A 14,246-nucleotide genomic window follows, 5' to 3' on the forward strand; every position below is an offset into this window, starting at 1 on the left:
GACCTCCAAAAGCCTTACAACTTCATCAAGCACTAAGCTTATGATCCCCTTATGAAAGACACATAAGAGGATTCTGAAAGTCCATTGGAAAAACAGAATTAAAAATTGAAAGTAAAAAATGTATATGGGCCTGGCATTGTGGCAAACAAGGTATATTGTTTGTAACACTGATAACTTATTTGGGTGGTGGTTCACGTTCCAGCTGCTGGACTTCTGATCCAGCTTTCTGCTTATGTGCCTGGGAAAACAGCAGCAGATGACTCATGGGCTTCAGCCCCTGAATCCAACAGGGATTGATGGAATTCCAGACTTCTGGCTTACTCCTGGGTGCAGACATTTGGGGAGTGAACTAGCAGATGAAGACCTTTGTATCTCTCCTACTCTCTGTAACTCTGACATTCCAATATATTAAAAAAGTTCATTAAAATATGTTCAACTTTCCAACACAAGTTCTGCCAAATTCAAGACATGTTTGTAAGCAATGGCACCAGAATGGTCTATCCGTCAGAGTTGGGGATATTGGGAATCTAGCCATGTCAATGTAGTCTTTCTTTTATTATTAACTAAACAAAAATGGGTGCCCTTTGAACACTTGGTAGAGTAGGAAGTGGAAGGAAGCTGAGAAGAGCCATGCCCCGTGATTTTTCCATTGAAACTCTTTCATAAAATTTCCCTTGCTGCTGAGAGGAATGATCGGAGGCATTTCACAGTGAGGGACTCTGATGAAGCGTTCCTGGGTGTTTTTCTGCTAGTGTTCACTAACTCTCACAAAACACTGTCCGAGTAAGATGTTACTTCTCTTTGGACCTCCACAATGTCAATTTACAAAATGTCCTGAGTATTCCAAATGACAGCTGTCCTGACCTCTGCTCTTCAGGGCCACTTTGGCTTTGACTGGGCCAATTCCACCCTTTGTAGCTATTGCTTTGATCGTACTTTGTCTTCAGGATTGTTTTGATAAAGTCATGCATACTCTTGTTACGATTTTTCCGATAAACGTTGCAGAAGCTTGATTCTCCTTAAAATTTTCATTGAAAACTATGCTATTGATTGCAGCCAATGTGGCTGCAACATTTTTGGCAGCTATTGTACACCTTCGTTTGTTCCAGCACATTTGTGCACTGAGATGTCTGTGGCGTGGGCTATTATTCTGAATTATTGGTCTTCTTAAATTGGGACACTGACAAAATTAATTTTTCCTTGAAATCTGGTGTGGAAGGCATGACCTGCCATGATGGAATCTGTCATCATCACTGTCAAAGTCCTTCTTAAGATCAATTATCCATTTGGAAATTGCTATTTATTTGAGGTATTATTTTTTTGAGGGGCGTGGGAAGCAAGGAGGCAGGTAGGGAAAAGAAGGAGAATTAATCTCCTATATGTTGCCTCGCTTTTCAAATGCTTACAACAGCCCAGGATGGGTCAGGCTGATTCTAGGAGCAGGAACTCAATCCAGGTGTCCCACATGGGCTTCAGGGACCCACTTAAGCCATCACTTGCTGCCTCCCAGAGCATTAGCAGGAAGCTAGAATCAGGACTCCACAGTCATCAGAGTCAGAAATCCAGTCCTGACACCATGATATAGGATGCAGGTCATTCCAAGCGGCACCCTTAACTGCTGTGCTAAACACCTGTTCCCCATAAAGCTTTAGTGATTTCACCATTCTTCCACCCAGGCTTTGCCATCAATGTGATGTTAGTTCTTGCTTCAATTTTAGCAGAATTCATGTTGTGCTGATAAGGGCTTTTTTTCCCCCCCAGACTGAATTCTTCTTCTCATCGCTTTAAATTAGATCCTATTCAGACATGCTATAATACGTCAGAACAAGTTTATTTTTTGCACCAAATCTTTGAAATTTGTGCAGTTTTTCATGATACATAACTTCCATGAATTTCTTGAAAATTTCTTACATAAAAGCTTTATATGTCTCATATAGAAAAGTTACTGACTTCCATGGCTGAGACTTGTAGTTACTTGCAGTCCATGTCTTACCCTCCCCTCCCATCTTCTTATATGAAATTAATTGATCCTTGGCTTTATACTTGGTCTTTCAGCTCAAAGACTACATTTCTGTTGACTTCTCTTTGCAGCCAGATGGGACCTCTGCTTATGATTTGGCTAATGCGATCTGTGTTGGAAAGGTAGGTGATTTAGAACAGGTTAATCTTTCCTTCTTTCGTTGGCTGGAAGTTCAGTAAAAGGACTAGTGTTTGGGCAGCCATTATTTTTTTAAAAGATATTTTATTTTCATTGGAAGGCAGATTTACAGAGAGAAGAAGAGACAGAAGCAAAGATCATCCATCTGCTGGTTCACTCCCCAAAGGTTCACAATGGCTGGAGCTGAGCCCATCTGAAGCCAGGAGACAGGAGCTTCTTCTGGATCTCCCATGTGGGTGCATGTTTCCAAGGCTTTGGGCATCCATTTTACACCCACTAAGGAATGACACTAAGGTTGGTGGGGTGGAAAAAGAAGATATTGGACTCTGATGACTGTGCAGCTGTTCTAGCAGTTGTGAAATGCCTGTTTCCCACGTGGCTCTTACACGAGAATGAAGTAACTCCTCATCTTGTTTAATCCATAGTTAATACAAAGCTACTTTTCTCTCTTACTGCTAGGAAAATATGCCATAAAATATCTAACTTTGGATGGTAAATGCTAGGGAGTTAGAGTGATAACTGAGAACTCACTGTTGACTCATTTTTCTTAATATATTATGAAATACAAGCATCATCTCCTATCACAAGTATTTTTGTACAACACACAGTATCATTTGCCACTATTTCTGGTAGCATCCTTGGCAGGCCATTCAAATGCTAGGTCTCATGAGTTAGGATCTGGGCTTGCATGGGGGTCCACTTCATATTCACCTCTCTGAATTTATCTCATAGTGCTTGCTCCAGTCACACTGGAATTTCTCTCTCTATTTAACAGAAGGCTCACTCGTATCTTAGAAGATATGTATCTGCTGTTCCTTGAACCTGAGTAGTTCTTCAGACGTCAGTTATCCCTGCATTGTTTAAGTTTCAGCTTAACTGTCCCATCTTCAAATACACACACATTGCCCAAAAACTTCCCACAACTCCCGTAACAGCCCGGTTCCCTATCTCATTATTCTTTTTCCTTCTTCTTCTTTTTTGAAAAAAGATTTTATTTATTTTCTTTTTTATTGGAAAGTCAGATTTACAGAGACAGGAGAGACACAGAGAGATCTATTTGCTGGTTCACTGCACAAGGGGCCACAACAGCAGGATATGAACTAATCCAAAGCCAGGAACCAGGAGTTTCTTCCAGGTTCTCACACAGGTGCAGTTTCCCAAGAATTTGGGCCGTCCCCTACTGCTTCCACAGGTCCTAAGCAGGGAGCTGGATGGGGAGCGGAGCAGCCAGGATATGAAACAGCACCTATATGGGATTCTGGCGCAAGCAGGGTGAGGACTTTAGCCACCAGGTTAATGTGCTGGGCCCATCCTTTTCCTTCTTATCACTTTGTAAAAATGATCTTTACTCATTGATCTTTGGTTACCCAGCTTATTAATTGCTTCTCTTTCCTATTCCCTGGTTCTCTTAATCTGAACTGCAATGGAGATCCTGTGCAATCAACCTGAAACAGTGCTGGACATTGATTAAGCCTTTAACACATATCTATGGAATGAAAGAATGAATTTGATGACAAATTGACTCACAGGAAAACAACTAAAATCTGTCTTATAAAAAGAGCTGCCTTTGGGCCCAGCGTGGTAGCCTAGTGGCTAAAGTCCTTGCTTTACACGTGCTCTGATCCCATATGGGCACCGGTTCTAATCTTGGCAGCCCTGTATCTCATCCAGCTCCCTGCCTGTGGCCTGGGAAAGCAGTAGAGGATGGCCCAAAGCCTTAAGACCCTGCACCTACGTGGGAGACCTAGAAAAAGCTCCTGGCTACTAGCTTCAGATCAGCTCAGTTCCGGTCGTTGTGGCCACTTGGGAAGTGAATCACTGGACAGAAGATCTTCCTCTCTGTCTCTCCTCCTCTCTGTATATCTGGCTTTCCAATAAAAAATTAACCAAACTTAACAACAATAACAACAAAGAGCTGGTTTCACTCAGCGTTCTTGCCTTGCTCACTGCTGCAGCCTCTTGGCATACCGTGACATTCCCTATTTCTATGGACATTAATGCCCCCTCACTAGCATTGAGATTCTTGTGGGCAAAGACCAGTTTCAGTCATCACTGCATCTTCCCATGCCTTGTACACAGCCTGGCACCCACTAGACACCCAAGACACACTAGACATGTGCTGCGTATTATGGGAGAAGATGCACTGTTTACAGAAAGCAACATTGGTCCTCACCCAGATCTAATGAGACCTCTGCAGTGAGCACCAACGTCCTGAGTCGTGATTACATTCATTACATCACATTACATCACACCTCACTATTTCTCTACATCCTTCTCTTTGGAAAGAGGGCTTGGGAGCGTCATACAGCCTGCTTCTTTGAGAACTGTGAAGTCCTCCTGTCTCATTTACTGCCAGGGGTGTGAGGACTGGGATCGATGACAAGTTTTACTGGATGGGCTTGCAATCAGGTTAGGGCAGTTGCTCCTCTAGGCCACCAGGCTACATATAGTAATACTGGTCATAACTCTGTCATATCAAAACACTGTTCCACCCCGTGCACAGAGGCTGATGTTATGGTCAATGCGTTATTACATGCTATCTAGGCAATTAAAATTGGATAAAGAAAGATCATTTCAACCAAGAAATTTATCACATGAAAAGTCATTTGTTATGTTGGATAAAATAGGCAACAGCACCATTTGGGGAAAAAAATAACCCATTGCTAATGTAGTTTATTAATGCTGTTCCTATGGGGGTGACTCCAAAGGGCTTGACAAAGATTTTTTATTGTTTTTCAGAGAGATTTTACCAACCTCAATCAAGAGATCTGAAATTCTGTAAAACACATGCTTGTTCCTTCACTTCAATTTCCTTCAGTAGTTTTATGGATCCCTGAGGCTGGGGCGAGCAGAAACAGATGGTGCTGCAAGGTCTTTATGGTGTGTGTCTGCAATGCCACGATAAATTCAGAAGTTTGCTGATACTAAGCTTCTGGTATTAATCCTGACATGAAATGATCCTTGGTGTGGCTTGTTTTCTTTTTAATATTTGAACCTAGTTTATTAATTATTTTGGCTGAAAGATTTTCTTCTGGAGAGTAAAAATACATATATGTGTATATGTACCCAAGCCCCTCACTCAGACCAGTTGGGCAAGCAGGCTAGCATGTGTTTATACAACATAGCAATTCTCCCCAGGGCCCAGCCTGCCTCATAAATTGTTGTACTGGTGTGAAAAAATACAAGTCGTATCTGAAAAAAAGTTCTCTTAAATCACAACCACATTTGTGAGAGGGAGGAAGCTGGTCACACTCGTTATTTTCCTTTCCTACATACTTTCTGGTTGTATTTTCCACCAAACTGTCTCCCTTCGTATAGCCTGCACCTCCCTCTTCTAAACGTCATCATCCCCTTTTCACAGTAAAATATCACAGTAATTTGTGGCACAGGGAGACTTGTTAATCGTTAGGATTTGGATCATGACTGTGGGCAGCAATGTACAATCACTACAATGGAAACAAAGTACAAAACTCCAGGAAGGAATGTTTCCCAAACGGGAACGCCCTGCCCACCAACGGCGGTGGGAACCGCCGAGACTGCCTGTGGCTGCAGCAAATGCAGCCTGCTCTCATTCCTGTAGGGACCAGCTGTGCAGTAACTTCATGCAAGTACAATGAGTTGAAAGAAGGGAAGGTATGGACTGAACCCCTGATTCATGAGAAAAATGTGCTTGAAGATAGCAGCTAAAGACAGAAATGCTGTCTGCACAGAATAGACTGCATTATTCCCAACCAGGTGGAAGTGAGTACTTAGCCCCATGGCAGTAAGCTTTAAACCTTTAAGGCTGATAAGGCTGGGAGGAAAGCCATCGTCGAGGGGAAAGAAAAAATCGGATCTCCCACATGGGTGCAGGGTTGCAAGTCCTTGAGCCGTCCTCAACTGCTTTCCCAGGCCAAAAGCAGGAAGCTGGATGGGAAGTGGGGCTTCAGGATTAGAACCGGCACCCATATGGGATCCTGGCACAAGAAAGGGGAGGACTTTAGCCACTAGGCTATTGCATGAGGCCCAACATTTCATGAGTAATAAGGTAGATATTACTCTTGCTAATATTGCTGTTAAGAGGAAGCATCGAAGGTGTCAACTGCTGATACATTTTCCACAGTGTGTAATAGCCAGGGCTAGGTCAGCCTGAAGTCGGAAACTTATTCTGGGCCTCTCACAGAGATCACCTGCTGCCTTCTAGGCTGCGCATCAGCAGGGAGCCAGAGGCATGAGTCGGAAGCACGCAATAATCCTGGGCACTTTGATGTTGGACACAGGCAACCCAACCAGTGTCCCAGCTGTTAGACCAAATGCCTGTTGCTCAGGACACATTTAGAAAGAGACAGGAGCACATCTAACTTACAACAAATTGATCAAGGCCTCAGGTAATCTGGGATGTAGCAGATCAACTCAAGGCCAGGAAGATGATTGCAGCAGCACAGGAAAGAGCTCTTCCAAGAGAGACGAAGGGCACTGGGTCCTAATTAGCAGGCATTGCATTCCTCAGGCTATTAATAGGAACTGGGAGATTTTCAAAGAAATGTGTGTTGAGTTCTCTGAATCCCTAGCTGTTGTTCTGCTTACCACAATGGGCTGTAATACAGGGTTAACCAAAACAAGGACACCTGGCATCAAAATAGTGCCTGAGGGACACAGTGGTTACATAGTAGGTACTGCTCGTCTTTCCTTGCCTTGTAGGTGAGTGGAGATTCCCCTTCATTAATGAGACATGGTTCTGTCTTCAGAGGGATGCTGCCATGATGAGTCAAGGTGACCATAAGATGCTGATCTACGTGTGAAACTGCACCTGGCTGAATATAGCCACAGGAACTTGTACCTGTCAAGCTGCCTAATTTGTATATTTTGTACCCTGAGGTTCTGCTAACTAGGGCAATACTGAAACTGTTGCTCTGAAGAGAACACAGCTAAAGAAGAACAGAGAAGCCCCATCTTAGGGACTGTAGGTCACCCTCAGGAGCACAGAGTACATAAAGCACTTCGAAGGCATTGCTGGTGGTGCCAGCCCATCCCCGAGCAGCACCGGAAGGAACAGCTAAATGTAACCAGCATCCATTTCTGCCATGGGAAATCTTGATATTCAGGGCAGCATCTAGAACAGAAGATCAGCCTTCCAAGTCACAATTTTATCTCTATATCTGACAAGATATTTTGTGTATCCCTGCCTCAGTTTACCCCTCTGTAACATGGTAATTTGAACACATTTGCTTGTGAGGAGCAAGTGACTTTATGACAAGTACATCTTCCTGACTCTCATAGCACATTTTGACTCCTTGTCCTTTTCCTCCTCTCGCGCAAACTGTTTGCATGTCCTGGTGACTTTCCCACCAGATTCCATCCACTGCCTGACCACGCTTCACCACTGCAGCCCTCCTGGCCCAAGGCACCATACAAACCACCTTCCTAGTTTTCTGCAATAATCAGAGTGGTTTGACACACAACAGTGAGTGTCCCATGTCTCCTCCTGCCCCTCTGCTGCCTCTTCACCTGAGCCCAGCAGATATTTGAGGCTCTATGGGGCACAGCGGCTCCCCGCCCGCAGTACTCTGCCCCACTGCACTTACATCCTTCCAAAGATCTCAGTCCTACAGGCTATCTCTTTCCACTAGAATCTTGAGTTGAAGGATAGCATGTGGCAATCTGCCTGCTTTGCTCAGCACTGAATCTCCAATGCCTGGAACACTGCTTGCCACACACAAGAACCTTGATAAATGCTTTCAAACAGATACAAAGTACTTAGAGCCTGGGATACAGTAAGTGTGCACTATGTGTTGGGCACCATTGCCATGGCCAATCTTCTCAGACCTGGCTGTCTTCCTGAAAACTCTATTCATGGATCATTTTCCCATGAAACCACACAGTGCAAGGGTGACACGAAGTCATCCTCTAAAATTCTTCCTGGAGTGGAAAAGAGATTGAGGGTTGCTATTTTCAGTGTATTCCACTTCTATGATGTGCCATTTTAACTGGTCTTTATTAAGCTTTTCGGCAACAAAATATACTTACATAAAAGGCAATCAAACTTACTGGTATGGACTCTGGATTAGGTATGCATGACTTATTAGTGGTGTTGACAAAGTTATCAGCACTCTACGTTGGAAATACTGTGGAATAGCAAATTCTGGGGGTTGCTCAGGTTATGTTCATTATATGGACCACACAACCCATGTCAATATAATTGGTTGTAGACATTTATCTATATGTTGGGGCTACAGCAATACAGCAGTATAAGTAATATGTGACAGATATGCAATATATATTGCTCTGAAATAAAAACGATGAATAAGTAAACTCTAATTTATCTGGCCACAAATATACACAAACATCATATCTATTTAACTATACACCCATCCGTTTCAAAAACTTTGTGGGAAATGGAATCACTTCACTTGAAGTCTGTGGTGGGCATTTTGCTTAATGCTTAGGATGCCTGTATCCATCCTGGAGTACTTAGAATTGTATTTCATGTACAAATTCCAGTTCCCAAGCCCAGCTCCCTCCTGATTAGAACTGGGAAGCAGCAGGGGATGGCTCAAGCAGCTGGGTCCCTGCCACCTACATGGGAGACCAAGGCTGAATTCCTTGCTCTCAGCGCTTGCCTGGTTTGGCCCTGGTTCTTACGGGTATCTGGAGACTGGACCGGGGAATGGACATTCTCTGTGTCCCTGCCTCTCAAATACTATAAAAATAAATAAAGCATATTTTGGTGCAAATATTTTTTGAAATTCATGCATACTTTCTTCAGAGTGTGCAGTTTTCATGGTTTTTGAAGATCCTCAAGCATACTGATCTATCTAAATACTGAACCCAGATGAATCTGTCATATATGCAAGCATATGTGTAAGTACATGATTATATACGTGTGCACATCTGCATGTATCTGGTTATATCCTTGACTGAGCATAGAATGCTAGGGTTATAAAACCATAAGCCAAAGAGTAGTCACTTCCTGCAATTGATGGGATTGTAACGTAACATAACTACTCACCCTATAGCTATCATAAAAATATTAAAAATTATTACCATGTTTCCAAAGAAATTGTGAATCTGTACTTCAGAATTTAAAGGATATTCTTATTACACTGTTATTTTGGAGTTCTTCTGAGGCCCATTTATACCCCTCCCCTAAATGTGCTGCAAGCATGAAAATACATAAATTTAAAGTACTATTATTTTCTATGAATGCATTAAACAGACATATTCCAAACAAGGTTGTAAAACTTATAGCTGATTAAATTCATTCTTTATATTTCCAACGGAGCACCAGTTATGGAAACACTACATTCAAAATAGCAGTAGTAATAAAACAACAAGAAAGAGGACCTCTGTTGTCACTTCCCACTGTATATGAAACGGACAGAAATGTGATGGAGTACTGACATTCATTTCACTGTGAATTAAACACAGCATCACCACAAATCTCAAGAGGCAGTATTAGGTTTTGTGTTTGGGTAATACAGGGAATTCCATATGCAAGGCTAGAATTATATTTGGTTGGCAAAAAGCCAGGCAAACTTCACACTTGTCTTAGAAGTAGGTGGTCAGAAACTCAGTTCTTGTCATCAAGCCTGTTGGCAATAGTTGTTTAAACTATCTGGGTTTCAAAATCTTTAGCGTTAGTCATTTTGAAGATAAAATAAACACTAAGAAATAAAGTAAAATGAAGTAAAGACTCAGGTCTAATGAAAAAGATATCAGGCAGAATTGACCTTGGAGAGTCAGTCCAATTGGACAGAGGACATCAAATAAAGCAGAAAATGGAACTGGCTTTTTCATATGTTTTCATATAACAACTCTCTCACGTGCTTGCATACATACACACCCTGCACGATCAGCTCTCTGTATCCCTGGGTTTGGCATCCAAAGATGCAACCAATAGCAGATGGAAAATATTTGAAAACAATATGCATCTGAACACATAGAGATATTCCCCTCTGTCATTATTCCCTGAATAACACAAAATAGCAACTATTTACATAGTCTTTACATCACATTGGTTATTATAAGTAATCGAGAATTATTTAAAGTATGTGGGAAGATGTGTGTAGGTAATAATGCAAAGATGTCTTTATGAGACCAACTTTCCTTGGTATTGGACAGCCTCAAGGGGTCCTGGGATCAACAACTCAATGACACTTAGGGACAAGTGTGTGTGTCTGTGTACTTGTGAATTCTTTGATTTTATTTCTTCAGGAAAAACTCAAAAACCAAAGTAAGGAGGGGATGCAGTCACAGTTCTCATACTCTGCCCCTTAAAATACCTGCCATGAATTTTTGAGTTTACAGGATACGTTTCCAAAAAAAACCTTCCCTTTTGGTGGAAGGAAGTATTTTCTCCCTGATATGTCTGGTTTCACTCTAATAGTATATAATGTCTTTCTAATAAATTTAACCACAAACATTTTTAAAAATGTGTCTGTATTCAGCTAATTTATAAAAAGCAGGATGCTGTCAGATAACATTTCACGAACATGATCTATAAAGCAGACTGTCCAAAGTGAAAGGTACTCAGGCAGTACTTGGGGGCAACAAATGCAAGGAAACCACTGGAAACAGTTCCTGCGACTGTGGTTAAACAATGTACTGTAACAGGGCTCATATTACCTTGATTTGCAAGTTACTGTGAGGTCACAGGAAATCCTGAAATGCTTTCCACATTTTCCTTTATACATTTTATGTCAAATTTCCTGCAACTGAAATCATAAACTAGCCTACTGCTGCACTCTCCTCTGAAGGAAAGGAGATCTTTTGACACACTCCCATGAGCACCCAATAACTCAATCCCTCCCCATGTAACAAGAAACTGAGACAGAACTGCAAATGGGCTATGATAAGGCTGAAATGTCAGATGCCCTAATTCTTCTAAGATGAAAACCAAGCCGGTATCATAGAGAGAAGTTGAAGAATGCATTTAATCCAGTGGCAGCAGACTTTTCTTTAGCATAAGAGATAATAGAAGAAAAGATAGACTGTCCTGAAGACAGAAATGCAACTTTTCCCCAATTCTTTTATTTAAAGTGTATTTCTAGATTTACAGTCTGACTTTTCCAATGGAACCTTCTCTGGCTCATTTTTACCTGACTCAACCTTTAAATCCACATTTTACTGTCCCAGCTAGGTCTAGCAAAGGATCAGTTGAATTAAATAAAACATCCAAGTTTACAATATTCTCTCAAAGATTTATCACTCTCCCTTGTAGGATTTGAAACTAGCTTTGAAATGGTGAGAAACAGTGTTACTGTAAATCAGCAGAATGGAGACTCGCTGCAGAGGATTTTGGGTTATTGGTGAACACTCATTTCTAATCTTGCTGGATCACAAGGGACGAGTACACTTACCTCCCCCGACATGTCAGGGGCCATCGGGACGGCAGGCCACAGTGATGAGTAGATCCCAAAAAACACCACCCAGAGCGCGATGCTGCCCCAGATTGCTATGTGGCTGAACTGTGAAGAAGGAAATACTTGTCACCGGTCTGTTGGTACAGAGAACACTAACACCAGTGGAACATGCACACCTTCGTCCATGATCTAGTAGAACCATAAAGGCATTATCTACTGGATTTTCCATACAACCTTGACAGAATTCTAAAATGGCATGCATATTTTTAAAGACAAACTAGATCTTTCATTAAGGGGACATCTCTTCCACAATGGCGATGACCTCTGTGGTTCTGGAATTTAGAACGAATCCTGCTTTCTTTGTTCTCTCACTTTTATCTTTTGTGTCTCTTACTCCCTGTAGGCCTCCTCCAGTTTTGCTATGCATGCTCTCACTGAAAGATTCTTGACACTTGTGTGGCTATCATCTGTACACTGATCATGGTCAAACCCAAGCCTCCTGTGTCACTCTGGCCTGAGTGTCAAACTCTTCTTTTGCTTGCTGGGTTTCCATACTTGGATATGGACATACAGCACAACAATCAAATCTAAAAATGAAACTTTTTAATCCAGACTGAGCATTTATACATATCTAAAGATAAATATTTTGCTAGTGTTGTTAGTCTTCTGAGTCATTTTCCCATGAATTTTTAACAGAGTGCCAGTTTAGGTCTATCTCCGAAAAGAGATTCATACTCAAGTATGAAGGTCTTCCTACTTTCCTGGAATATTCAGAGTATACACTAACATATTAAAAGCTCCAAGAAGGCTTGTGATGATATATTTTGTTTAACTTGGTATTTTTGCATTAAAATCTCTAGGCAGCCATTTCTCCCCCAAGTAGACGAGGGCAGAGTTATCAAGTTAGGCTGAAAAACAATAAAATATGTGGGTAGAACACTTAAGTGAATATGACATTTCTTGGCTGTGATCAGGACTCTCTTACCCATGTCCAGTATGATGTCTCCAGTCCAGCTTTCAAGCACACAGTTATCACAACAAACTGCAACAGAAGATAAAAATGTTATCTTATTATATAAATATGATAGTTGATTAAATGCCTGAGCTATATAAACAACAGGTGGCTTTGAACTGAGCCATGAGGCCGGTGGATTATTCTCTGCTTGCTCTGTATGTCCAGAGAAGCCAGGGAGTTGGCTGGGAGGTCCCGTCAGGCCTGGGAACAGTGGTAACTGCCCCTCACAGCACAGACCTCCCTCTGCCCTCTTTGCTCCTCCTCACCTTCTCTGCCGGAATCCACCCACGATGTTCCTGGGTCTGTCTCTGCCTGCCTTTCTGTACAATTCATGAATAGTAGCACAAAGTCCACGTCTGCATTCACTTGGCTTTTCAAGCTTACTTTAACTTCATTTTTAAAACCTCTTTCAAAGCATAAGCCCAACTTTCTGAATTCCAAAGATAAGCTATAAAAGCAAAACAGCTGGATGTTAAGACATCTAAACACTCCAGGACTTTACTTGCCTAATACCCTGATGAGTAGGTGAGGAGCCCATTACCCCTGAATTACACACATATACTCGGTGGCTATGTTAATAATTCTGATAGAGAGTGCCCAGAGCTGGCGGAACTTCTCTATGCTTCCTATCCTGCAGTGTGCTTCGTTTCTCACACCTGCTCTGCAGTTCCACTACCTGTATTTAAGACTCTATTATTTACTAGCTCTCTTGTTTAAGGAACCAATTACTTTACCTCTTTGTGTCTCAGCACTTTGTTCAGCAATCTGGGACTGATAAAGCTCATCAGTGTCATAGGGTGGCTAATTTGTTTGAGATCACAATACTGAAGAGAAGCCACCTGGAAGAGTGCCTAACACTGGAGTGTTGCCTATTATAATCTATTTACAACTAATGGCCAAATTCTAAATAATGTTAGTAGTGGTCAAGAGGGGCGGGTTCTCCGGCACTGGCAGGAGTTTGTGGAGACAAATAGGATGTTTGCCTAGGGTGGGTGCCTGGTCCTACTTCAAGGCACTTTAAGGCTCTGTACTTGGGATAAGTTGAGACACTGCTCTGTGAAGTTGTAAACTTAATTTTAAGGATGACAGCTGAGATTTCTTAGCAAGCTATTGAATGGAAAGTTACGGCTGTTATCTGTAGAAATAAGACTGTAGAAATAAAAGTTATGCAAATGTAAATATTAATTAGCATAAAGTACAAGGAGTTCTAAAATGGGGAATGTACTTTAGCATAAAGTGAAAGAAAAAGTCTGTCCTGAGACCTGGGTGGTGTACAGTGTGCCTAGGAGACATCTGTGATGTATGCTCTGATTTTTTTCCGCCTGTTCTAAGGATCTACTCACTTAGTCTTTCCTTCCATGTTGTGTGAGAATGAAATATCATCCCCTAAAATACATTTTTAATTTTATTTCTACTACTTTGATAGTTTGATGTCAATGGAAAACAAATCCCTGACTTGCCAAAGTCTTAACCTTTGGTAATGGCCTTAATTTCTTATCACCGAGTTCCTTTTGGGTCAAGTGGTTAAAACATGGATTCAAGCTCTGAAAGCATGTCCCACGCTGCAGTGCCTGGGTTTGACGCCTGGCTCTACTCCTGAGTGCAACATCCTGCTAGTGCAGACCATGGGCGGCAGCAGTGACAGCTCAACTGGATGGGACCAATTACAAGACAGACTGGGACTGAGTTCCTGTCTCCCTGCCTAGGTCCTGGCCCAACCCTGACCTTCATG

At 41.9% G+C, this 14,246-nt stretch overlaps 1 protein-coding gene across 2 annotated transcripts in view; it reads right to left on the bottom strand.

The window, feature by feature from the left end:
• The window catches only part of ATP8A1 (ATPase phospholipid transporting 8A1), a 220,875-nt gene that overhangs the window by 27,100 nt on the left and 179,529 nt on the right, over nt 1–14,246 (bottom strand). For both annotated transcript variants that reach the window (XM_040966355.1, XM_040966356.1), the window contains 2 exons: nt 12,485–12,541; nt 11,497–11,604 (listed from right to left, as the gene is read on the bottom strand). In XM_040966355.1, coding sequence (XP_040822289.1) covers nt 11,497–11,604; nt 12,485–12,541 — 165 coding nt within the window. The remainder of the gene's footprint in view (nt 1–11,496; nt 11,605–12,484; nt 12,542–14,246) is intronic.

This window comes from Ochotona curzoniae, unplaced genomic scaffold (assembly GCF_017591425.1).
Source record: "Ochotona curzoniae isolate NIBS_2020 unplaced genomic scaffold, NIBS_Ocur_1.0 scaffold_4505, whole genome shotgun sequence".
Classification (NCBI taxonomy): Eukaryota; Metazoa; Chordata; class Mammalia; order Lagomorpha; family Ochotonidae; genus Ochotona; species Ochotona curzoniae.